Source organism: Pimephales promelas, chromosome 4, assembly GCF_988280905.1.
Source record: "Pimephales promelas chromosome 4, fPimPro1.hap1.1, whole genome shotgun sequence".
NCBI classification, from domain to species: domain Eukaryota; kingdom Metazoa; phylum Chordata; class Actinopteri; order Cypriniformes; family Leuciscidae; genus Pimephales; species Pimephales promelas.
In genome coordinates this window covers 11734943-11762409 of record NC_142772.1, presented here as the reverse complement: position 1 = coordinate 11762409, position 27467 = coordinate 11734943, and the positions used below count along the sequence as shown (strand labels likewise).

At 38.7% G+C, this 27467-nt stretch overlaps 2 protein-coding genes across 2 annotated transcripts; one reads left to right on the top strand and one right to left on the bottom strand.

The window, feature by feature from the left end:
- Nucleotides 1-263: 263 nt before the first annotated feature.
- LOC148981637 (uncharacterized) lies at nucleotides 264-12007 on the bottom strand. The gene is made up of 2 exons (XM_089129964.1): nucleotides 10936-12007; nucleotides 264-1609 (listed from the first exon to the last, which is right to left on the bottom strand). The coding sequence occupies exon 2, from the start codon at nucleotides 1510-1512 to the stop codon at nucleotides 862-864; it is 651 nt and encodes a 216-aa protein (XP_088986090.1). The 5' UTR covers nucleotides 1513-1609; nucleotides 10936-12007; the 3' UTR covers nucleotides 264-861.
- A 6963-nt stretch (nucleotides 12008-18970) lies between these two features.
- bspry (B-box and SPRY domain containing) lies at nucleotides 18971-25863 on the top strand. The gene is made up of 6 exons (XM_039661891.2): nucleotides 18971-19525; nucleotides 20432-20530; nucleotides 21092-21322; nucleotides 22492-22517; nucleotides 22623-22747; nucleotides 24810-25863. The coding sequence occupies exons 1-6, from the start codon at nucleotides 19142-19144 to the stop codon at nucleotides 25343-25345; spliced, it is 1401 nt and encodes a 466-aa protein (XP_039517825.2). The 5' UTR covers nucleotides 18971-19141; the 3' UTR covers nucleotides 25346-25863.
- The last annotated feature ends 1604 nt before the right edge of the window (nucleotides 25864-27467 follow it).

Sequence of the window (27467 nt, the reverse complement as noted above, 5' to 3'; positions counted from 1 at the left end):
CATAAAACATTAATGTAACATTTAAATTATGACATTGTGAGAGACCGTGTGCATCTGCGGCTGATTATAGATTGCTCGTCAACTGAGTCTTCCTCGGTCAGAAGGAATAGGCAAATCCAATGGTGCAGTTTAAGTATTTAATGAGGAGTCAGGTACATGGAGTATTAGAGTTTGCAGATATCAATATGACACAATATGTGTGGATGTGTGTATGTGTGTGGTTATCTGAAACAGAAATACAATAAAGTGTATATTAACAAACATGTAGGCTATGGTTTCATGAAGTTGGATAAAGAAATGGACCGTAGTACAACCAAAATCCTCTAGAGGGAGCTCTAACATTATAAATGAACTTGCATAATTACCACAAATTTCCACACAGCAAAAAATGCCAAAAACAGGTAATCTATGCATTAAATATAATATTTGGGGTTATTTGCAAAGCAATAATTAAAGTATATAGTAAATGACTACTATATGAGGGAATGCAGAGCGATTTAGAATAAGAAACAGTATAGTAGTATTGAGTTACACGATTAACAATCTCCTCATCTGAGCTAATTGCTCTGTATTAAACATAATTTATGCAAAACGCCATACTTACATCTCAAGGACTTACACAGCCCTCTTACACACAATATTAGTGCATGATTAACAAAGGATGGCAATTCTCTGCTCTGAGGATGCAACTTCTCATAACACTAGACCCCAGTGAAAGTGAAACGTCTCACACAAACGCGAGCGATCGGAACTACAATGAACGCATGCATTATGGGTAACGTAGTCTATGTAAGGGCACGGACTTTTAACAGCCGTCCCTGTATTTGCCTAGCAAATACACTCATTCAAAAGTCAACTAGTTTAAGAAGTGTCATTTGAATCCTCAGGCATTTCAGGGAGTTCCACCAGTTTGGTTACTGGGCGAATGTAGATACTGTCTTTAACCTTCACCTCTGCAGCTCGAATAACACCATCTGTCCCTGGGAAAACCTTGGTGATGGTCCCAACAGGCCAAAGTCCCCTGGGAAGGTTGGAATCAACGATCATCACAATTTGTCCCACAGTAGCATTATCAGTAGTTTTCCTCCATTTATGTCTCAACTGAAGCCCTGGGAGGTAATTCTGGATGAAGCGTTTCCAGAAATGATCACTGATCACCTGACTGTGTTTCCATCTTCTGTTGGAAAGGACATCATGAGGGCCGTATACTGCCTGTGGTAATGCAGCGTCGCGCCGCCCCATTAGCAGCAGGTTTGGCGTGATGGGGTCCGGGTCAGCCACATCAGAGGAAGCATATCCGAGTGGTTTGGAATTAAGGAGCCCTTCAACCTCTATGAGAGCTTTTAGGAGCACTTCCTCTGCTACAACTTGGTCTTTCAGGACACCTTGCAGGGCTGACTTAACAGATCGGATTTCCCTCTCCCAAGCTCCCCCGAAATGAGGAGAGTATGGAGGGTTGAAGTGGAAGTTGATAGTCTGATTAGCCAGTTGCTGCTGCAACTTTGGTGCCATGCTCTCAAAGGCGATCTGTAGTTCTTTCTGGCCACCCCTGAAATTGGTGCCCCGGTCGGACCACAGCTCGTACGGCTTCCCCCGGCGTGCAATAAACCTGCGTAATGACATTAAGAAAGAGTCAGTATCAAGGCTAGGGATGAGATCTAAGTGGACACATCTGGTGGTGAGGCATTTGTAGATGATTCCCCAGCGCTTCTCTCTCCTACGCCCAATCTTAATCAAGAATGGTCCTTAACAGTCTACGCCTGAAGACCAGAAGGGTGGTTTGTAGAGTCTCAATCGGGATAAAGGAAAATCAGCCATTTTTGGTGTGGAGGGTGAGGCTCGCCATCTCCTGCAGTCCACACACCGATACTGATGTTTTTTAATGGCCTGGCGACCTCTGAGGATCCAGTAAGTGCGGCGTAACTCTGCATAAAATCTCTCTACACCAGGGTGGAAAAGCTGAACATCATAATGCTTTATGATGAGCTGAGTCAGAGGGTGATCAGGTGATAATACAACTGGGTGGATGCTGTCAGGATCTACATCTGTCGCTTGACGCAGGGGGCCGCCCACTCTGACTAGTCCACTGGGGCTGTCATACTCAGGGGAAAGGGCGCTGAGACGACTGCTCGGGCGAACAGGGTTACCTGCTTGTAAGGCTTGGACCTCCTCTGGGAAACTGTCCTTCTGTGCAGATTGAAGCAGCTGGGTCTCTGCCTCCAGGCGTCCACTTGCAGTGTAGGGGGTAGCCGCCCCCTGCAGGGATTGGTGAGTGGCCAGAATTAAATCATCTAAAGATGTGTACTGTGTTGGATCTGGCAAGCTTGGTGATACATCTGTAAAACCACAGAAGGCAGTCTTTCTGAGTTCCTCACTACCACATTTTAGGAACTCTGTCGGGGACTTTGGCCAGGTGTCAGGAGTCTGTGTGAGAAAGTGTGGACCCTGTGACCATCGACTGGAGACCGTGAGCTCTGACAGTGGCTTCCCTCTTGTGATGTCGTCAGATGGATTATCATCAGAGTTCACATACCTCCACTGTTCCGGAAAGGTAAGCTCCTGTATCTCACAGATCCTAGTCCCCACAAAAACTTTGTACCTGCAAGAACTGGACTGGATCCATTGAAGCACTGTCGTTGAATCTGTCCACAGATAGACTGAGTGAAGGGGCAATGTTAGCTCAGTTTGGAGTACCTTGGCCAATTGGGCTCCAGTGAGCGCAGCACACAGCTCCAGCCGGGGTATCGACACCTGCTTGCGGGGCGCTACTCTGGAGCGTGCCATGATGGAGGTGGAGATGTGAGTCTGCTGCTCAATGACTCTGAGGCCACAGCTCCATACGCCTGAGGCGTACATAAGATGTGAGCCTCATAGGTCGCACTGTTGCCATTGTGAGGAGGAGCGTAACATCGAGGGATGGTGATATACTAGAGGTAGGACAATTCCTTTTCCCATTCGAGCCAGGACTGAAGCAGGTTTCCTTCTATGGGATCATCCCATCCTCTTTCTGTGCTCCACAGGGCCTGCACAATGAGCTTTGCTCTTGTAGTGTAGGGGCAGATATAACCCAATGGGTCATACTGACTGGCCAGTACTTTGTAAACATTGCGCTGCGTCATATTTGTGTAGGTTACAGGGTGGTGCTTATATCCCAGGACGTCAGTAGTGCAGTGCCAGCTGAGACCCAGAGTAGACTCCTGAGGATCAAGGCTTTTAAGGTTTAGCCATCCTTCACAACTGTCTGACCTGGCTGTACCTGGCAGATGAGCGACCACTTCAGGGATGTTGCTAGCCCACTGGTTTATTTCAAATCCACCTTGGATACGCAGCTCTCTCATTCTGTCAATGAGCAACTTGGCCTCTTGTGGGTCAAAAAGGGACTGCAGACAGTTGTCCACATAGAAAGCGGTGTGGACAGAGTCGTAGACGTCTTTATAGGTGTCTCTGTGCTCCCTTACGTGGCTCTGAAGGGCAAAGGTAGCACAGCAGGGGCTACACGTTGTCCCAAATGGTAGGACTCTCCACTCATAGACATCTGGGGGCCTCTCTGTTTCACAGTCTCTCCATAGGAACCGCAGCAGGGGGCAGTCTTCCGGGAGCAGGCGGATCTGGTGAAACATGGCCTTTATGTCTCCGCTCACTGCTACAGGATACTGGCGGAAACGCAGAAGTACACCCAGCAATGTAGGCCCCATGGGAGGTCCTGGCAGGAGGTACTGGTTGAGAACAGTCCCCTGGAACTCAAAGGAACAGTTAAAGACCACCCGAGCTTTGTTGTTGTGATCTACAATGTGGTGTGGCACATACCAAGATTCAGCAGAGCTATGAGTCTCTTCGGGAGTCAGCTTGACAACATAACCATAATCTATCAGCCTCTTGATCTCCTGGTTGTATGTAAGTGCCAGGTCAGGATTTCTAGCTAGCTTACGCTCAGTGGACCTCAGAAGACCTTTAACTACTTCAGAGGAGACATGCATCTGTGGGAAGTCCTTCCTGAGCAGGGGGGTGGCATATCGCTCAACACCATCCACAGGTACTCTGATAGTCTTGGCCTCTAACTTGGCTATGGCCTCTCTGTCCTCCTTTGAGCGTGTGACCTCCTTCCCAGGTCTATGAAGAGGAGCATCTAGTTGCCACAGACGCTGTACATTGCGTTGAAGGGCAATGGCAGGAGAAAGGCATGATATGTTCAGGCAGTGCGCCTCCCCCTTCTGAGTAGGCATACTGCAGCTCGGACCCTGGATGGCCCACCCGAGCTTGGTGCAGACGGCAACAAGTCCTTGAGCTGAACCTCGCAGGATAGAACGGGCAGGAGTTATGAGGTGAGCATTGTCAGATCCGATTAGCACAAGTGGCTGTATCTGATTGAATCTTTCAAGCTGCACTTGTTGTAGGTGATGATACTTCTCCTTTAAGAGCTCCACTGGGCATGACTGTTCAGCTAGACTGAGCTGTTGGGCGATAAAAGCACGTGTGGTCTTGTAGCGTATTTTCGGCTTGGCCTTTGGGGACACATGGAAAGAGACATAGCCTCCTTTAATATGGATCACATCTTGACGAATGGTACGCAGAGACAGAGTTTCCTCCTCCTGGATTAAGCCTAACGACTTGACAGCAGCAGGGAGTATAATGGTTTTCTCTGAGCCATCATCAAGAAGAGCATAATATGTGTCCAGAGATTTCCTTTGATAGTGTAACTGGATGGGCACAACCTTAAAGGAACACTCTGACTTTTTGGGACTTTAGCCTATTCACCATATCCCCCAGAGTTAGATAAGTCCATGCATACCTTTTTCATCTCCGTGCGTGCTATAAGTCTGTTTGACGCACCCACCGCTAGCCTAGCTTAGCACAAAGACTGGATGTGAATGGTTGCAGCTTTCATACTAATCCAAATGAGTGGCAAAATAACGAAAACGTTTTCCCATTTATATGGTGTGATTTGTATAGTCACAGAGTGTACAAATAACAAAGTCAAATGAGACACAGACATCTTTTAACCGTATAAAACCTGGGAACTATTCTCTGAAGGTGAAGCACTGCTACTTTGGCGGAGTGATAACCACATCACCGGAGACACGCCATGGTGAGGAGCGGAGAGTTCGCTCAGAGTTTGGGTAACAGAGTCAGCAATTTATAAATAGTAAAAGCGTAGTTTACAGTCATGGGTTTTCGCTTGTAAATAGCTGCGACTGTAAACAGGGGAGGTAATACCATGTTTCACAGAAACTAAAACGCTGACTGGATGAAGAAATGGCTAACTTACTTACTCTGATGATCCAAACACACCTGAATAGATTATCAAGGTACATTATGTTTGCTCGGTACATTTCAATGAGGACGACTATTTTGAAAAAATGGAATTTGCCACACGGACCATAATGTGCTGAAGGATACGGCCATCCCATCTATAGCTCAGACAGGACAAGTGGATCACCTGCGGCTGAGGTAAGTGTTCCGTTATGTTTTTAGATGACCTACTGTAACAATGCCATTAGCCAGATCTAATGTAACGTTAGTGACACTATTATATGATTAGGGTATGAATATGTTTTTATCTTAATGCGGCGCGGACGCGCTTGGAAAAAAACGAGCGCGTTGAACTTGCACCCTGCGCGCGGCGCGCCTTGTAGCCTAAATTTGAAATAACCATGGAAATAACGAACTTGAGCGTGCAAAAGGGTACGATAGGCTGTGAGTTCATTGTGCAAAAACAATTTGTGCTATTACTTTCCCCTTATTCTATCCTATAGTCATGCAATTATACTGTATAATATATGCTGTTGAATGCATTTGGTTCAGCTAATAAATTGCATTTAAAATATTGATTCCTGTAATAATAATTATTTATTCATGTTCTGTGATATTTATAAATCTGGATGCGTTTTTGTTTGGAATTCAATGAAACATGGTACTGTATTACCTGGTCTCCCCTGTTTATTGTCACAGCTCATACAATAAAGCAAACACCCATGATAAACTATGCTTTTCTATCTAACGTTAGTAATTGCTGACTCTTTACTCCAACACTGAGCGAACTCTCTGCTCCTCGTCACGGTGCGTCTCCGGTGATGGTTATCACTCTGCCAAGTAGCAGTGCTTCGCCTTCAGAAAATATAGTATTTATTCGGTTAAAAGATGTCTGTGTCTCATATGGCCTTGATATTTGTACAGTCTGTGACTATACAAACCACAACATGTAAATAGGAAAACGTTTGCGTTATTTTGTCACTTATTTGGATTAGTATGAAAGCTGCAACCATTCACATCCAGTCTTTGTGCTAAGCTAGACTAGCGGTGGGTGCGTCAAACAGACTTATAGCACGCACGGAGATGAAAAACGTATGTATGGACTTATCTAACTCTGGGGGATATGGTGAATAGGCTAAAGTCCCAAAAAGTCGGAGTGTTCCTTTAAGCATCACACGGCCAGAGTGACTGATGTGAGCCAAAAACACTCGACTGGTGCTCACTGTTAAGATATTCGGGTCCCTCCTCTTTGCTTCAGACAGGTCATGAAGCACTAATAAGTGCTGTTCTCCACAGGTGCTACACATCTTCTTAAGAGTGCACTGCTCAGGGGTATGTTTACGGCCACAGCGCCAACATTTGGATTTTTCCTTTATCCAAGAAGCTACAGCTTTGAGATCTGGCTTCTTAAAATCTACACAGCCACTGAGGTAGTGCTCTGTCCCTTCACAGTATGGGCAGTATGGCTTAAACGGCTTCTTCTTAGAGGAGGGATAAGGATTAGTAGTGTGTGCCTTAGAGTCTATCTTTGGCTGTGTTTGAGTGGGATCTGAGCCATAATAGATGGATGTAGACTTACTCTGTGCCCTGGACCCTGCAGAGGCCCTGGGGTTCCCCCTCTCTGGGCGGGATCTGTCTGAGGACTGTACCTGAATGGTTTGCCGTGATATCTGTAGAACTTGGGACTTGCGCTCAAGCTACTCGGAATTGTCATACATGTTGTAGGTTCTACTGCTGCCAGTGCGTATGATTCCACGTATGATGCAGTACTCTATGAAACTGTCTCTGTAGCTAGGCGGAAGCTTAGTGAGTAACCTGTCTACGTGTGAACCACACTGGAGCTCGCTGGCTGCTCCACTAGGCTGGACACTGCCAGGGAGAAATCTTCAAAGGCTTGAGGTTCACCTGCCTTAATAGGAGAGCAGTTAAGTATAGCACTCAGTTCACTCTGGACTAATTGCCTAGGTTGCCCATATCTCTGCTCCAAAGCTTTCATTGCACTAGTGTAGGGAGTGCGGTCGTGAATATAGCGTCTGGCCACTTGTAACGCACATGGATGCTCTAACTGATCTATCAGAATGTGATATTTATACTCCTCTGTGAGATGAGCATGTGGCCCAAGTAGGCTGTCCAATCCTTTCTTCAGTAATAGAAAATCACTATCTATGCTAGGAGCATCTCCATCAGGTTTGGCTGGGTGATTTCAGCTGCAGGAGGTACTGTGTCTTGTGCAGTAAACGCAGCAGGCAGTGAAGGGTAGGCAGAAACTAATGGATAGGCTGAATCAGGAGGTGGAGCAGCATACAGCTGGCTATAAGTCTGCTGATATCCCCGGTGGTGGCTGATACAGTGACGCTGAGACTGCAGAGAAGTCATAGGATTGTGCAGAGAGTACCTGAGCGGAGCTGCTTAGAGGCTGTGAGTGTTGGTACCTCTAACTGAATAAGGGCTAAGCTTGACGTGGTTCAAACCTCCCAAACTGTACTGATTAGGCTACTTGATTGACAGATTGTAAAGTAGGCTGAATCACGTGACTCATTCTGGGGGTTGGAGCAGATAGCGGTGCCGGTTGAATACCTGGATGGGCCACAGGGATTCTCAGCTGGGGAGCAGGCTGTGGCGCAGGCCAAGATGGAGACTGACTTGCGGGCTGGAATGCAGTATACACTCTGGGATGCAGTATAGGCTGTGTCACTGTCGGTTGCTGAAGCACAGGTTGAGGTATTAGCACTGCGGCTGGCTGCTGTGCAGGTTGAGCTACAGAATTCGGTGACAGTGGCACTGGCTGATTGTTTGAAACAGGCTGAATGATAGGGCTTAATGGTAGTGGAGCTGACTTTGGTGCTGAATGAATGAGGTTTGGATTTTGCAGCGGTGAAGATGCAATAGGTTCTACTGGTCTTAACAGGTTCACAGGCATTCCAGTGTCCTGCCTTTCTGATGGTGTCAGTACATGTAGCTGATCAGTAGTATGGATGCTGCTCATGCCCACACTGCTGTGCTGTGGTGTTTGGAGTAGAGCAGGAAGTGAAGCTGCTCTATCTTGCTGTTGAGCATCACTCTGAGTAGGGAGAGGACTACATGACTTGCATGCTCGCTCCAGTTGTTCCACACGCTTGGTTAATGCCCCACTGGTCTCCTTCATTGTGATTTGCATCTCATTCATCGTTTTCAATACACTGCCCCAAACTTTTTTTCATCTTCTTCTCCTTATCAGATTCCTCTGAACTGCTACTGCTTGAAGACTCTGTATCCTCTGGATCAGGTAGGTCGTGCTCATACTCCGCCAGATGTCCCGGAAGCTTTCTGCTCCTTCTTGGATGGGAACTATGCTTTGGACTCTTTTCCTGAGGAACTTCATCTTGTGGAGTTGCCATCTTGTTGACTCAGCCAATAAACATCCGGCTCGAAGGACCACTTGTGAAAGACCGTGTGCGTCTGCGGCTGATTATAGATTGCTCGTCAACTGAGTCTTCCTTGGTCAGAAGGAATAGGCAAATCCAATGGTGCAGTTTAAGTATTTATTGAGGAGTCAGGTACATGGAGTATAAGAGTTTGCAGATATCACTATGACACAATATGTGTGGATGTGTGTATGTGCAAGGGCGTAGATTACGCGGGGGACGCGGGGGACGTGTCCCCCCCACATTTTATAAAATGTAAATTTGTCCCCCGCACTTTTTCATAGGGGAAGTGTTCACGACATGTTGAGGTTTTCGCGAGCCAATGTGTATTTATAGATACAGATTTAAAATTCAAAGAGAAAAGATCGCCTATCTACTGTATCTACACGTGACTTTCACGTTGCCATGGTAATCAGTCACTCGCGCTCGTGCATCACCACACGCCCGTGCTCGCACCCACACTGAATCCATCGTCGAAGGTCGAAAGGAATTCAAAACGGCGAAAAACACTTCACACTTTTTTTCGCAAAAAAGTCAAGAACTGTAAGTTGTAATGTGGTATCCGAATTTTGGTTGCTCTTTGTCATTGATGAATAACTTTGCCTAATTTTCTGCCATTATCTAACTTATTTGCTTGAATCATGCAGTGTTGTACTTGTAACGTGTACATGATGTTTATCATATAATAAGGTAACACTTTACAATTAGATTAAAAAAGTTTGTAGACAAACATTAAGTTTTCTTTAAAAAGCCTAACCAGAAAGTTTGAAGAAGTTTTAAAAGCATGAAGTTTGAATGTTTTCAATATGAATGACAGTTTTGGTTAAGACCGACCGACAGACAGACAGACAGACAGACAGACAGACAGACAGACAGACAGACAGACAGACAGACAGACAGACAGACAGACAGACAGACAGACAGACAGACAGACAGACAGACAGATAGATAGATAGATAGATAGATAGATAGATAGATAGATAGATAGATAGAATGAAACCTTATTGTAACACGTCAGCAGCGTCATTGGAATCGTGAACGAGCAATGACAACAGAACCGGAAGAGAATACAATGCTGAATAAAGTCGTTGTTTTTGCTATGTTTGGACCAAAAAGTATTTTCGATGCTTCAAAAAATTCGAACTAACCGACTCATGTCACATGGACTACTTTGATGATGTCTGTATTGCCTTTATGGACACGGACAGTATAAGGTACATACATTTTCAATGGAGGAACAGAAAGCTCTCGGACTAAATCTAAAATATCTTAAACTGGAACGACTTCCGTTATATTATGCACAAGTTGCTGCAGTGCCGCCGGAGCAGAAGCGTCCGGGGGAATGTAAATAACCATCAAAACAACAGAAGAAAACTCACGAGGCAAATAAAAACGCTTACACATCACCGTGAGAGACTCCAACTCTGGAGAACAGGTTCGTGACACGTTTTTGCAGTCCGTGCACCAGTTGCTTTTGTAAACGCTAAAGTAAACGCTTTTTTCCAGTAAACACTTTTTAAAAATCACGTGAAGGCATGACTGATGTTGTCACCACTATGTTTTGTTAGTTGGACTATCATGGACTTTTAGTTTGTTTTCATTCTCATCATGTGTTCCTTTGTTCAGTTTTCCTGCTCTTCATTTGTTTTCTTGGTTTCAGCTGTTCTTTTAATCCTAGTTTGTGTTTAAGTTGATCCCTCACATTCATTCTCTGTTTGGTCTGCTGTTTGCCTGTTTGATCTTTATGAAACTTGGATGTTGGAATTAATCTTCTTTTTGTGCCTGCAACCGCCCTGTGACAGAAGACCGAACCTAATAAGGATCATGCAGCTCGATTTGCTGCGGTGGCTTGTGAGAGCACAGATTTTTTGTCTTTTACTGGAATTTATTTTCGTCTCGCCATCCCCAGCCCCTACAATGATAAGACCCTAAAGACCCTAAAGTCATTGTTTTGGATAGGGGTAAATTTCACCATCCCATTAAAGGAGAACTCCGGTGAACAATGAACCTTTGGTCTAATAAAACATCGGTACCTAGTCAATCGTTCTCTGAATTTTGTTTTCATGATAATCGAATGTAAAGAGTTTTATCTCTAAAAAAAAAGAAAAGAGTTTATCTCTGTTTAGCGTATAATGCTAGTAATGGGGGCATTGAGTAAGTAAAAAGAAATCGCTAGTTTATATCACTAACAAGGCTCAAAATAGCCCCACACTCACACTGTAACATAATGAGGCTCCATGCATGCAAAACGAAGCATTGAGAACTTTGTAAGTGTACAGACCGTTTAATGAGAAGATACTTTATGTAGACAGTTCACTTCGCGTATACAGGCAGGAGCCATCTTAAAAAAATAGTCTCGATAAGTCGATCCCCGAACGCCGTTCATACAGTTCAGAAGTTCGTTGAACTTCATAGAGTTCAGATCACTCAGCACGACGTTCGTGGTTTGACTTATCGAGACTATTTTTTAAGATGGCTACTGTCTGTATACGCGAAGTGAACTGTCTTCATAAAGTATCTTCTTATTAAACGGTCTGTACACTTACAAAGTTCTCAATGCTTCGTTTTGTATGTATGGAGCCTCATTATGTTACTGCGTTAGTGTGGGGCTATTTTAAGCCTTGTTAGTGGTATAAACTAGTGATTTCTTTTTACTTACTCAATGCCCCCATTACTAGCATTATACGCTAAACAGTTTTTAGAGATAAAACTCTTTACATTCGATTATCATGAAAACAAATCTCAGAGAACGGTTGACTATGTACCGATGTTTTATTAGACCAAAGGTTCATTGTTCGCCGGAGTTCTCCTTTGACCTCCCAGACACCACCGGTCTGAACTGGAGAGAATCCATCATCCAGACAGCGTCGGTCCCAGGGTGATCCAGGACCCAACCAGACTCAGCGTAACCACCTTCTACCACAGAGAATGTGTGAGATATTGATCCACCATGACAAGTGAGCCAGAGCCTAATCTTTATTAAATTTTGCGTTGAAACTAATCTTCTTCGTGTGCCTGCATTTATATGTGGATGTCACTTCCAAAACTTTACAGCGTCTAATTGTCCGTCAGTCATCTAAGCAGCATGAAAAACAACAGTGGATTATTCATTGTATTATATAGCCTCAAATGCGTGTAAAAAGCACTCCCATTATAATCATTCAGACTGAGCTCATGAAGTAGCGTGTGTATGACACGCCAATTCGTATTTCCATTTTTGGCGTGCTATCAAGACGCATAATCGCTTTTCAGCATGTTTTTGAACGCCGTTGACTTAACGTTATTACTGTATATATAAATATATGACTTACCTCAACCCCGTCCCTAAACCTAACCGTCACTGGGGTTAATGGCATTTATGACTGTTCCCTTAACATCCTAGGAAAAAAAAGATATGACTTACCTCGAACCCTGTCCCTAAACCTAACCGTCACTGGGGTTAATGGCATTTATGACTGGACATTTGACGGCGTGTACAGACACGCGGAATGACGTGGACATTAATGGTGTAGACAAACACACATACACGCGGATATATGCGGATAGCTCAAAATGCGTAGAGATAACACGCCACTTGACTCGAAAGTGGCATGTATGTTTACGCAAAAGTCATGATCCCATGTTGAATCATTAAAAAATCTCAGTTCATCGTGATCGTACAAAGTTCCATTATAATCAATGAAGCTGTCTACACTGCACAATGAATCTCTTACTTGCATTGTGTCTACACATTATTTGAGAGATTTCGTGAGTGTGTGTCACAGATGAGAAGGATGCCAACAGGTAAGTTCAACAGAGGAATTTATTGATCAACAGAACAGACACGGAAGGTGAGTATAATCTCAAAAGGATAGTCTTTGGAAACAGCACGGATGAATCAAATTAATCCAAGTCTCTTATCTGTTGTAGGCGTGGATGACAGGAATCAGACTGAAGACGATGAACCAGAATGCCGACTGAAGAATCAGAAGATGCACGGGAAGCTCAGAACGGGTGAGTATAACAGGTAAGTATAAATAGCCGACAGTTCATTCGAACAACGTGAGTCAGGACGTCTGAGGTTAATCCGACGAGACCAGACAAAGGACTGAGGAAACTGAAGGTGAATATAAAGGAGGATGAGCTTGATTGAAGATTGCCGACAGCTGATGAAGACAGGTGGCCGTGATCAATACTCCGGGGATGAGGAACCAGTGGGCGGAGTGACGAGGTCTGGCGCTGAAAACTGTGTGTCCGTGACAGTGTGCAACACTGAACATAAACTCAGGTGTTTTAAGCGGTGAATGGATTTTAACTTAAACAGCTCTGACTGGCCATTGCATTCGAGAGATTAACTGATTGGCTACATTGGTCATCACTGCAAAAATGTTGTAAACAGAAATATTTGATGTTCTCCAGAGTGAAAACACAAATACACACTGAGTTTTTTACCAAATCTGTTTTGCCAGTGATACTGTATAATTACAATATCACTTGAGGGTGCTCTTGCTTTGCGAGTGCTAATTCATGGGGCCCCCAGCTGTACATGCCTGTCCGCTATACCACTGTAAAGGGAGTTATTTCGGAACAGCCAAGGATTGTCCTTCATTAGATGCTGCAGAGTGTGATGCATTATTACAACCACTGTTTTTCTCAATTGCTTTGGCACATTTTTCGAAACAGTCTTACAGTTTTTCTCAATTGGTTTGGCTCATTTCTTGAAACAGAAATTACATTCTCAAAACTCTAAGATCATTTGGTAAAACAGTCTTATGGTTCAGCACAACACTATAGCTCGCTTTCAAAAGCTCATATCTCTCCCAAAACAGTTCACTCATGCTTCAAAACTAAATTCATTTCTCATATAAAGAGTCAGTGCCACCAAAATGGCAAAGATCCTTCTCAATTGCTTTGGCTCATTTCTCAAAACAGACCGGACGTTCTCAACACTCTTGGTGCTTTTGCCAAAATAACGTAGATGGTTGGGCACAACACCATAGTTCATCTGCAAAAGCTCATACCTCTCTCAAAACAGTTCACTCATGTGTCAAAACTCAATTTCCTTCTCAGCGCCCCCAAAATGCTTAGTCCCTTTGGCATCGTGTAAGCACTTCAAGCCAAAATGTTTAGATGTTTTGTCACTATGGCAGAGGACCATTGAAATATCCCTCATGTCCACCTTTCAGCCTTAGCCCAGTCCTTCATTGGCAATGGTTACTGTACTGTTTTTTTGTCTAGCTAACAGAACACAATTGTGTATAAAACTGACATTTTTGTTTGTTTTTTTGGATTTTAGGGTAAGAGTACATCACACATTGCACTCATACTGCCAAGGAATTGTAACCATTATCATTCACACACATAAAGTAACTTCTATACATCAGAGGTAAAATAAAATACATTCTCAAAACAACATGGACACACCTCCAATTACATAGGAATGTTCTGTTCTCCACAAGTTCAATATACAGCTGGCCACTACTCCAGTGGTTCCAAACCTGGGGTACATGGACCCCCATGCAGAGGTACTACAGGGGGTATCTGACAGAAAGGGGAGGGGGAAATCCTCAATGACTAGACTTTCTGAAATCTTACAGTAAAACCCACAGTATTAGATAGATATTATCTAAAGATAGATATTACAGTATGTAGATAGATTTACATGGGAGGCACTAATTACAGCTCTTTGACCAAACATACGGTTTGATTGGTCATCTGAGATGTGTGAAACTCCTCATTTGTTTGTCAAGATATGTCAATTGCTGTAATAAATGTATCAAATGTTCCAAGGGATTCATATATGGTGTTCATGCTCTTGACCAAGTTTGACAATTGAACAGACTATTGTGCATGTGATGACTTATACAATGAAATGACGCTGACACGTTTTGGAGTGAACAACCATTAGACTGAGAATGAACAATCAGTTTAGATCAACAAGATCTATTCACTTAAAAATTGTGCTAAATGTAGGCTACCTGTACTTAATCATTTGCAAAGATGTACTGAGACATTGAGACATGTACTTAGGGATTTGCAATTTGATGAACTAAATGAGAAATTCAATTCTGTTGTGAACAATTGCCAAGTAGTTTGGAGGTTTGTCCATGTTGTTTTGAGAATGTAATTTCTGTTTCAAGAAATGAGCCAAAGCAATGGAGAAAAACTGTAACATTCTCTAAACTGTGAGTGCAAATGTCACAACTGTTTGCAGGAACTTCAAAACTTTATAGCATGTCTGCAAAATGTAGTTACTCACCCAAAACATTTAATTCATGCTTCAAAACCTAGTTATTTTGTCAATAATTTGGCCAAGGCCACCAAAATCTAAAGTATTTTTGTCATTGTGTGAGCCACACTGGTCAAAATGTTTAGTTATTTTTTCACCATAAGTCAACCATGAAAATTAAGGGTTTACTGTCTGTAAACAAATCTCATATTTGTTGAGAAAAGTCAATAGTATGTAGAAAAAAAATTCTATGAACATTTGTATTTTTACAGTGTTTATTTTTGTACTTCATGTGTATACACAATACAAGTGTATTTACTGTACATGTAAAGTAACTGACAAGAATAACAAGATTTCACATTACATCTCATATTTGTGTATTACCACAAATACACAAACAACAAATAACATTCATGGAAAAAAAAAGAAAAAGAAACAAATTATTCTTGGTGGACATCTTGTCGCTCACGTTGGTCAGGCCAAAGATTTTCATCAACATCACATCTGATGTTACCATTGCCACACAACGTGGAAAAAATCTCCTTGAATGACGCACCCATCCCCTGCAATGGTCAGATTTATGACATGATCCACAAGTGTGGCTCTGATTTCATCAGAGACTCTGACTCTTCTATTTCCACCTCTTCCTCGATTATTTCTTTCTCTACCACCACCACCACGTATTCTTACACGCCTTCCAATTGCTCTTCCATGAGCATGTTGCTGCAGTTCAGGGTTGTGAATGTCCTCCATTCTATATATACTCTATATACTCTAAATACTCTATATATATATATATATATATATATATATACTCTAAATATATACTCTCTCTCTCTCTCTCTCTCTCTCTCTCTCTATATATATATATATATATATATATATTCCCAAAGTTGATTGGTTAAATGGTTAAATGGTTGATTCATATTAGAGGTAATTTATAATTAGATTGCGAATGCAATTAGAAGTCATGTGCCAATTTAGCAAACATTACAAACAATGTCAATGTCAGATATATTTTAGAATATACATTCATGTATACTAATTATGATAATTGAATAGATCGTTTTGAATGTGATGGCTTACACAATAAAAAATGTCTGAGAAGTTCTGAAGTGTTTGATAGTGTAAGTGAGAATCAAATCATCAGTTTTGATCAACAAGCCATATACAATTATTTGTTGTCCAAACTGCAGACAGTTGTATGTACTCTTTGCACACATGTGCCAAAGCATTTGCAATTTTCTCAAATCAATAAGAAATTCCAATCTGATGTGAACAAGAAGCGAATTGTTCAGAGATATGAACTTAATGTTTTGGGAAATAAAAAAAACATTTGAGAACTGAGCCAAAGCAATTGAGAAAAACTGTAACTTATGCGCAAAATTGGGATATCACATAAAACACTTGCAAAAAAAGCACTAATTCCATCCAGTGAGTTGAAGAGAACAAAAAAGTCACTTCCTAATTAAATGGCACTAAATATAACTAAGAAAAGTAGGAGAATCCACTGTATATAATATTTTTTTTATATAATAAATAAGGCAAATGCTGCTGTTTGGAAACACAGTCCTGTCAGGCAGCTTTGTGAGGTAATTACTGTATAACGAACCACTTTGGCGACAGACTTTGCTCAGGCATTTCAGAACAACCAAAACAGCATTTCAGAAGCTGTACAACAAGCTGGTTAGTCCTGACAGCCATCCATGCCGTCCCATCGCAAAGTTACATGATTTTTTTTTTATGTGCATCAATGAATATATTCGGTAAATGTGTTTCCATCGTAGATTATTATGTGCCTGTTTTCTTAACGGATAAAAAAAAAAATGATCCGACTCAAACGAGAACATCTTTTTTATCTGGATTTTTAAAATGTATTCGAATCTTGGTGTTTCCATCCAACAGTTTTTGATAAATGGAAAGATGATGGAAACATATAGCAACTGGGGCTTAAAGCGTGTTGCAGTTGGCATCAGAATGATTCAATAACTCACTCATAATGACAATAGTTGTAGCCACCATCTGGCTTATCGATGTACTTCAAAAAGGGTCACTGACTGAAATTTGAAAGAATCTGAGTGATTCCAAAGATTTGAGTCTAGCAACCCCTTTAAAAATGCTGTGTACTCCATGTATAAAAAAGTTATAGCACATGAACTCGTGGACCCCTGCCCCTGTATCATATTGTTGCTCAATAAATTTCATTGCAGGCCAATAGCTTGATTTTTTTTTTTTTTAAATTACCATCATAATATTTTACTTTACTTTTTTACTTTACAGAAGTCTTAGGCAAAAAAAAAAAAAATGGTTTTAAGCCAGTTATTTATATATTTTGTTGTAGTGTCTCTGTAGGAAATATCAGTTTACATTTCCAGACATTAATTGTGCCATTAATTGTAATAATCCAGTGAAATTTTTGAATGCACAAGGATTCTGACAACAGCCAATGCTCCATACGGAGGTCGGATCTCACCACCATCGAGTGCATCTGAAATGATATGAAGAAACAGAAAAAACAGAGACTAAGACCAGAAGAACTGCGGCAACATTTCCAAAGACGCTTGAAAAAACCCGCAAAACTAAAAACTATGTGCAATACCAGGACAAAAGCTGTTTTAAACGTAAAGGGTACTATTGATTTGATTTAGTGAACTGTTAAAAAATTAATAACAGTTAATAATAGTTAACTAATAAAAGTGATTTGATAAATAAAATCTATTTATGATTATGACATTGTTTTTGAAAACATTCTCATTTACAGCATTTTTACACAAGTGCCTTAAACTTTTTCACAGTACTGTAGCTTTGCAGGCAGGCAGGCACTTCGAGACATTGCCGCAGTTCTTCTGGTCTTAGTCTCTGTTTTTTTCTGTTTCTTCATATAATTTCAGATGCACTCGATGATGGTGAGATCCGACCTCCGTGGGGAGCATTGGCTGTTGTCAGAATCTTTGTGCATTCAAATAATTCACTGGATTATTACAATTAATGGCACAATTAATGTCTGGAAATGTAAACTGTTATTTCCTACTGAGACACTACAACAAAATATATAAATATATAAATATATAAATAACTGGCTTAAAGGGGAAAATACTAATGTGCCTAAGACTTCTGCACAGTACTGTATAATAAAATTATATATATATATATATATATATATATATATATATATATATATATATATATATATACACGAAGAGTTCAGATGCAAAAGCCTCTAAGTGCCATTTGAAATTTTCTTCTGATAATTTTTATCAAGCTTGTATATTTAAGTTCAGTGATTTCACTTAAATGGCAATGATAATTACCTATTAATTGTTATTTAAGTGAAATTACTGAACTTAAATATACAAGTTTGATAAAAATCATCATTAAAGAAGAAAATTTCAAATGGCATTTAGAGGCTTTTGCATCTGAACTCTTCATATATATATATATATATTAGGGCTGTGCAAAAGTTAATTGCGATTAATCGCATCCAAAATAAAAGTCTGTTTTACATAATATATTTGAGTGTGATGTATATAATTATTTTGTATATATAAATACCTATGCATGCATGTATATATTTAAGAATTATTTGCGCTTAAATTCTGTATATATATATAAATACATAATCTATATTATATAAATATAAATATTTTATATAGGAATAACACATTTTCTTAAACATATACATGCATGTGTGTGTATTTATATATACAAAATAATTATATACAGCACACACAAATATACTATGTAAACACAGACTTTTATTTTGGATGCGATTAATCGCAATTAACTTTTGCACAGCCCTAATATATATATATATATATATATATATATATATATATATATATAGCTATATTACATTGTGCCATCTTATTTTTATTTGAATTAGATTACGGGGGTGGTCTATGAACATGGTAAGAATTGTGTAGCAAATAGACTAGTGAATGGAGAATGAGGCTACACATTAGAGCAGTGTTTTCTGATTTCAGCCGATATGCTGCAAGATCAGATGACAAATTAGCATATTGCAAGTCAAGTCTCAAGTCCCAAGTTTCACTCGAGTGACTAGGCCAGTGGCCACAACTGTACATTAATTTCAGACTTGCGCACTCGACAACCAGTCCACTTCCGTGTTATACACCTGCGATAGGTAGGCAGGGCTCTAAAACTGGATACACCTGCGCTACGGGTATTTTACAGTACATGCCTACCTCAGCGAAACCAGGCGAACCCATCATATTTCATTCTGCCAAGGAACCTAAAATATTAGCTATCTCTCGGCGCAATGAGTATGGACTATAGACTTTGTGAACTGGCAACGGTGTCCTTGCACGTGAATGACCTGGAGACTGACACTGGACTGGACGACCGTCCAAAACAGGAAGATCGAATAAGAAGTGAAGGCGAAGAGCCCATTTTAAACGCCAATGTCATAGTTAATGGTGAATCGTCGACAAAACCTGTGCGCAAATATGTGGAGACCCCTGTAGGCAGTGGTGCAGACTCCGTATCGGCTTCAGTAGATGCGAAACTGTGTCCAGAACATGAATGTGATCAACAGTTGTACTGTAATACAGAAGGGAGACTGACATGCTCGCAATGTGTTTTGGATGGAGCTTGTCGGGGTCACACAGTGACAGAGCTGGTTACCCGGGCAACTGGAGTAAGGGTGAGTCACTATTATTAGTTAGATAACATAATAATTAGGCATAAAACATTGACAAAATAATTAATAACAAAAGTTATGTTAATTCTTCCCTTAAAATATATCTCTACTGTGTTAGAATAATCATTAAAGAGTTTCAGCAGTCTTCTCATCGAGAGGGCGTGGTCAGTTTCATTACGTCAGTACGTTTCAGACGTCCTAAAGTTAGCTAAAAGCTCACTAAGTTTGAGGAAGAAACGGCTTCATTAAAATTATTTTATCACTGCAATCAGATATTCCATTTGTTAAAACTGAAGTTATCTATCCCCTCATATAAAATGTTATAAACGTTTCTCTTAAAGATAGCTATATGTATTTTTTTTTCTGGCAGGTTTTTGTTTTGTTGTTTTTTGCATTGCATTGCAAATGTTGTATTCACTAGAACAACTAGCCTATCTTAACTATTTTTACCATACCGTAAAAAAAAAAAAAATCTTAATTTCTTAACATCATAGAACTATTATGTTATATTAGGCTACTTATTGATCGAATACTGATTATGTTTGTATTTCAATGCAGTGCATTTTCTGAACCTGAGGGCTCACATACTGGACTCACCTGTGTTATAGAGTGGTCATAAAAATTTGAACTCGTTATAACAAAACATTATTTATCATAAAATGCAAAATAATTTTAGAAAGCAATCATTTTCAAAAATAAAAAAATAAAATAAAAAATCACAAAAAGAAGCTGAAAACAAATTCACACATTTAGCTTCCAAGTACTTTTGAGGGCCAGTAGATCTTTTTCAACAACAGCAAAAATTCAGGTCATATCTGCACATTTCTTCACATTCCTGCAACCTGCATACCATTCAGTTGCTGGTTTAATGCCTCTTGATCTTGGAATCATTATTCTTGTATTAAACAGAATCAGTTGGTGGATGTCTGCGAAAAAATGCAGCTGCAAGCCCTGCGGATTGAACGGTTCATTGACCGTACGCTTACAGCCAGAGAGAAAGCTGTACAGGTAGCTGAAGAATTCACTCATTACTTCTTCAGAGCGAACATGCAGAGATAAAGAGAGAGAGCATTAAACTCTCTGTCTGCAGACAAAAGTCTGCAGAACTCACACAATGGCAACCACATACCATGGTAATGTTATTGGACTGTGATATTACTATATTTTTTTACTATATTTTTGGCCAAGGTAACTTATTCTGTTGGATTTCAAATGATATTTTGGTAACACTTTACAATAAGGTTCATTAGTTAACATTAGTTAACTAAACTAAATTAGTTGAAGTAATAATGAACTCCACTTATACAGCATCTATTAATCTTCGTTCATGTTAGTTTCAACATTTACTAATACTTTATTAAAATCTTGTTAACATTAGTCAATGCACTTTGAACTAATATGAACGAACAATGAACAGCTGTATTTTTATTAACCAACAGTAACAAAGATGAACAAATACAGTAACAAATGTATTTCTCATGGTTAGTTCATGTTAGTCGATACATTGACTAATGAACCTCTTTGTGTAATATGTTATTGTAATTGCCTCTTGTGCCATTTCATTGCTAGATTGATGCAAACAGTGCTAGAGAACGAGTGCTGGCTCAGGTGAAAGTGGTGCGTGAGGCTCTGGAGGAAGAAGAGCAGCGTCTCCTAGAGGCCATTCAGAGAGAAGAAGAGCGTGTTGAGCAGTGCCTTCTCACCCAGAGAGCACACTGGACACACACTCTGGAGAAACTCTCACAGGCACGCACCAGCCTGGTGCACTCACTCACACACTCCACAGATGCCATGCTTGTGGTGAGTGAATGAAGTCAGGAGTGTAAAAAAAGTGCTGGTAAATGATGAACATTTTAAGTATACTTTGTCAACAAAAACATCACACTAAAGAATTAGAAATTAACAAGGAAACTGACTGATGAAATCAAAAAAACAGAATTGAAATCTTTTTGCCAAATTTCAGGAGATTTATGAGATTATTATGTTTTTCCTTACAGCAATGAGAATTTTGGGCCAATCCAAATCTCAATTAATGCTTCATTCACTTTATGTATTCACACTGTATATATGATCATCTTGCTTACATATGGAGCCAGTTAGAAGAATAAATATTTGAAGTTATTGAATTAATTGGTAACACTTTACAATAAGGTTCATTAGTTAACATTATGTATTTACTGAACTAACCATGAGCAATACATTTGTTACAGTATTTTATTAATCTTTGTTAATGTTAGTTCAGTGCATTAACTACCAACAAATACAACCTTTGATTGTAATTATGTATTAGTAAATGCTAATTAATATTAACTAAGATTAATAAATGCTGAAGAAGTATTGTTCATTCTAAGTTTATGTTAACTAAGGTAGTTAACTAATGTTAACTAACTAACCTTAGTGTGTAGTGTTACCAATTGATTACTGTACATGCGCATTCAACAAAAGTCAACATTATTCAAAATGTATAAACATAAAGCAAAACTGATCCTATTTGGAGTATCTATGTACTTTTTTTTCTTTTGATTTTTGATGAAATATGACCAGGACATTTCCTGATGAAATTTGCCCCAGAAGGGTTGATTTCTTTAAAATACCTGTTAAATCACATTCTTCAATTTTCAAACTTAAGGAAAACAAATAAATCAAATTAAAGGTAATTTGTCCTGACACCATAAGGACCATTATCAGCAGATAATTGATATTTGATCATAGTTATGAATACAATACAATATTTGTTTGTTTTTTCTTTTTTTTCTTGGAAATAGAGTACAAGAAGTTAGTTTCAAAAGTAGGCTACTGATTCCCCAAAATAATACTTAAAATCTAAAACACTCTTAAATCAGTTTCATTGTTTTTCTATTTAGATGTTCATAATCAATTAATACAACATAAATCTTTAAATTTGTGTGACTAAATTACATTTGTGAGATAATCCACTGATTTTTGAATTTTTTTTCTTTATTTTTTAGAGCTCTAATGAGGAAATTAATGACAGGTAATTTCAGGTTGCAATAAATGCAACAATAAGCCCACATAAATAAATACACACAAAATGAGACAAGCTGGTTATGATAATTGATTGTGTATATGACTGTGCTAGGATTGAGGATGCAGAGGGTGTTGGTGAACCTAGAGATACAGAGCAACTGAGTTTGAACAGAGGCTGCAGTGACAGTAAACTCATGGTGGGGTTATGGGCCAGTGCATTGCTGCTTGGGCCGTCTGGTAAGTGTACTTCTATTTACATTTACACAAGACAGAAGTTAATTTAAGACAGATTCAGTATATCGCAATTAAATCCATGAACAGAGACCCCCCAAAATGAGCCTCAGACCCTGCTTACATTTTGATAACATGCAATTTGATATGATACAATCAAGTGTACTGTAATATTTTGAGGCCGTGGCACATTTAGATTATACACTGCTGTGCAAAAGATTTTGATCGGTAATATTTTTAAAAGAAGTCTCTTCTGCTCACCAAGGCTGAATTTATTTGATTAAAAAATAAACAGTAATAAAATAAACAGTAATATTGTTAAATATGATGACAATTTAAAATAACTGTTTTCTATTTTAATATATTTTAAAATGTAATTTTTTCCTGTGATCAAAGATGAATTTTCAGCATCATCAGTCTTTAGTGTCACATGGTCCTTCAGAAATCATCCTAATATGTGGATTTGATGTGGATTTCATTATTATTGAAATAGAAAGTTCAAAAGCATTTTTTTAAGCATTTGAAATAGAATCTTAATATAAATGTCTTTTATGTAACTTTAGATCAATTTATTCATCCTCATTAGATAAAGAAATTATTTCTTTTTTTTTTATTTCCCCCCAAAACTTAAATAATAAAAACGGTAGTGTTTAAGGTTACAAAAGCTTTCTATTTCAGATAAATGCTGTTCTTTTGAAACATTCATCAAAGAATCCTGAAATAAAATGGTAAATAGCTGTTTTCAACATTACACTCTAAAAAATGCTGGGTTGTTTTAACCCAACTTTGGGTCAAATATGGACTAACCCAGCCGTTGGGTTAAATTTTTACATTACATTTTTAACCCAACATTTCGGGTTTGTCCATATTTGACCCAAAATTGAGTTTAAAACAACCCAGCATTTTTTAGAGTGTACATTAATAATAAATATTTCTTGCATCAAATCATAATATTAGAATGATTTCTGAAGGACACTGAAGACTGGAGCAATGATGCTGAAAATTCAGCTTTGATCAAAGAAATAAATTCAATTTTAACATATTTACATAGAAAACAGCTGTTTTAAATTGTAATAATATTTCACAATATTTCTGTTTTTATTTTTGTATTTTTAATCAAATGAATGCAGTCTTCACTCAAAAAAAATGAACTAGGAAGGTTGTGCACTTTACATAATATATTTATACATAGTTTACTTATAATAATTGTGTTTTTTGACTTTAAATGTTTTTTTCTATTAAGGTCTATGTAATTGTCTCTCAACTTAACAGTACAAAATCCTAATGTGTTGTCTAAATACAAACCATTTATGTTAAGTAAAAAAATGTGTGCATCCAGAGGGTGGCAATATAGTGCGAGCCGACTGCCATTTTGCCCGAACTTAATTTTATTGTGTTCAATCTGCTTAAATCTACAAACAACTTAAGTTTACTTAATCCGTTTGTGTTGGATTACATGATTGATTTGTGTTGCCTTAACTGAAACTGGGCAGTGCTTTTAGTTCCCAGCATGCTCTGCTTATGGTTGAATTAAGAGAGAATAAATGTTAAAATTAAGTGTTATTTTATGTTTTATTTTATTTTTTGAGAAATTTTGAGAAGGGGAAGACTTAATAGTGTGTACTATGTAATAGTGTTTAATGTTAAATTACATTGGAATTATTAAACCATTTAAATTACAGTGAGTTACCATGTGGAGAAGAGTGGAGCATTTTGTTTGGCTGTCGACTGATTTCATTATTTTCTATTGCTTTGGATGAAGGAGCATGTTGTAAATCTTAGCATTCAAGATGCTAATATGTGCTACTGCTAGCAAATAGCTAGCTAAAGTCTATCAATTTAATTAAATGTCACTGAATCAAAAGAAATATAAATGGATGAATGAATATAATAAAATGCCTTTGAATCATGAAAGGAATCCTTTAAAAATTCACGTTGAGACTACTTAAAAATATTAGCAATCAAAACCGTTTGAAGTGTACTTCAAATCATAAATTTGCATCCCTTACATTCAAATTCTCATTTTCTTGCCCTGAACATCATCTTAACATATCCTTCTCTTCTTTAGCCCACAGTTCAACTATTCTACACTTTGAAAATCAAACGGTCAGTCCTCTTCTCTCCCTCTCCAACGATCAGCACACCTTATCTTTCCTGCCCAAACGTCAGCGTCAGTTACCCCCCTATGACCCGGCGCGCTTCGACAGCTGGCCTAATGCCCTTTGCTCCCCTCCCATGTCTTCTGGTACTCAAAGCTGGGTACTTGACGTGGGCACGAGCGCCGCCTTCAAAGTGGGTGTATGCTATCCCAGCATAGAACGCAAGGGGACCGGCAATGGCGCACGGCTGGGCTACAACTCAAAATCATGGGTGCTCTCGCATTATGATGAAGACTTTTCATTCTGTCATGATGGGTGCAGTGTGAGTATCGCAGTGGCTAAGAAGCTCAAGAGAGTGGGACTGCTGCTGGATTGGCCCAGTCAGACCCTGCTGTTCTATGATCCTGAATCTGTGTCAGTGCTGCATGTTGTCAGACATGCTTTCAGCGAGCCACTGTTGGCTGCCTGTGCTGTGGCTGATCAGAGCATCTCTATAGTGCACTGAACACCGGAAGAATGTTAATATGATCTCGAGTATACGTTATGCAATGTCATTTGAACCAATATTTCAAAAAAAGTTTTACATTACGTGCCACTGAAGACATGCAGTAAAAAGAGAGAGTGTGATAATGTCAATCACATTGTTTGATTAAAGAAACAAATTAATCAGAAGCTAATCATGAATTCCTTGATAATGCCAACATGTCTTAAAGAGCTACAACATATATAGGCCTAATTGATATATTTGTATATTTATGCATGTTAAGTTATTGAAACTTAATTTTCATATGAATTCTTAATCTCTTTCAAAGTTTTTGTTTATGTGTTGAAATTAGTGCAATATTTATTATCTACATTTCTTGTGAAATCTGTTTGTCAACAGTACCCAACATGGCTGATTTTGAGTTTTCACATGACCACTTGAGATCATGGCTCTGATGTCGCTGCAGGAAACTCTGTTCTGTCCTTTTATCTGATAATGTTATGTATTCATGCAATAAAATGTGGACTGAAATTGTTAAACCATTTTTTCATTATCTCATTTATTATTTAAATAGTTTTTAAAATACCATTCTAGGATGGTCATTTAGTATTTTACATTAATTTAATTATTTTTTATATTTTTCAAATTATTACCATGTTTAGGCATTTCTGCAAAAATGTTCTTTCCTCTCTCTGTCACTCACTCACTCACTCACTCAAATATCTCTTATATTTTTGGCCAAAAGGGCATGACCATATAATTAGTCATAATAATTAGCCCATAAAACTTTTTTCTTTTTAAATGCTGGTTAAAACATATTGATTTTTTTCACCAATATCTCATTTAGTGATCCGCTTATAAAAGTAGTATTTATAAACAACATAATCATGTATTTACATTGGCTTTAGTGATGAAGATAGTTTTGTATTCCTACATGAAAATAAACACAGATATAGATGCTATAGAAATAAATAAATAACAATATATGCTGCAGTATTTACAGTAAGTGTAAATAGCAATATGCTATCTACATTAAGTGAAAATATAAGTATTTGCTGTGCAATAAGTGTAAATATTTGTTATGCTATTTATAGTTAGTGCACATAATGGCATACACTATTCACTCTATTGTAGTTTATTATAACAGTATGCAATAATAATGACATATTCATGCAGTGTGTATGATTATTAAAATGGATATGCAGTGATATGCATTTGGAAAAGGGAAAACAGTGTGTTTGTACAATGAAACATCTTACTCAACACATACCTTTCTCAATCATATATATGGTGGCCGTAGTTAGTGTAAATAACCTCTGCCAACAAGCTAGTGTCTGTTTGCACTTCGTGTAAATACACACTTTGATAAATACATCATTTTTAAACGGACCACTAAATAAGATGATTTCAAATCAACACAGTAGAATTTTTATATTTCTTATACTTATCCTAAAAAGCCTAAAAACCTAAAAAGATGATCTCTGATTACAATCTCTTCAGAATGTTTCTATATAAAAAGGAAAAACAAACCAATAATTAGCTGTTATCTAAGTCTTCAGCTAATTCTCTATTCGAAAGTGGTAACTTTATATGGGGGTGTTTTATGAGTTACGTCCATAAACTTTAAATTATTTAAATAAAGTCAGAATTGTTTGAAACGAAAAGGAATTTGTGTTTTTTTTTCTTTTTCAAATACTTTTCTGTACATCAAAAAAACACTTTTTTTTGTAAACAGGAACCAAGAACCAAAAAATTATTTATGAAGCTTAATGTACCATCATTAGAGGAAAAGATTCTTGAAATTGACAGCAAAAATACTGCAGGTCTCTGCCATATTCCAATAACGTTATGACTAGATAATAAAATACCAAGCATATTCCAGCTTGCAGCAGTCTCTCCTGGCTGGACAGCCTCGTCTTCTAAATATTGACAGCTTACACTACTACTAAATAGCTATTTAGTTACAGAGAGCTTTTGTAAGTTGCTGTTAACTATGATCTGGCAAATAAATATTGAGTGCATTTTTTATACATAGAGGCTAAGGTCAAGGCCAGATCTGGAAACTTGCTGGTTTGATCCTATATAAGACAGAACTGTGTTCTGCCTCCACTGTTGTTACCTGCTCTCAGTTATTATCTAAAAC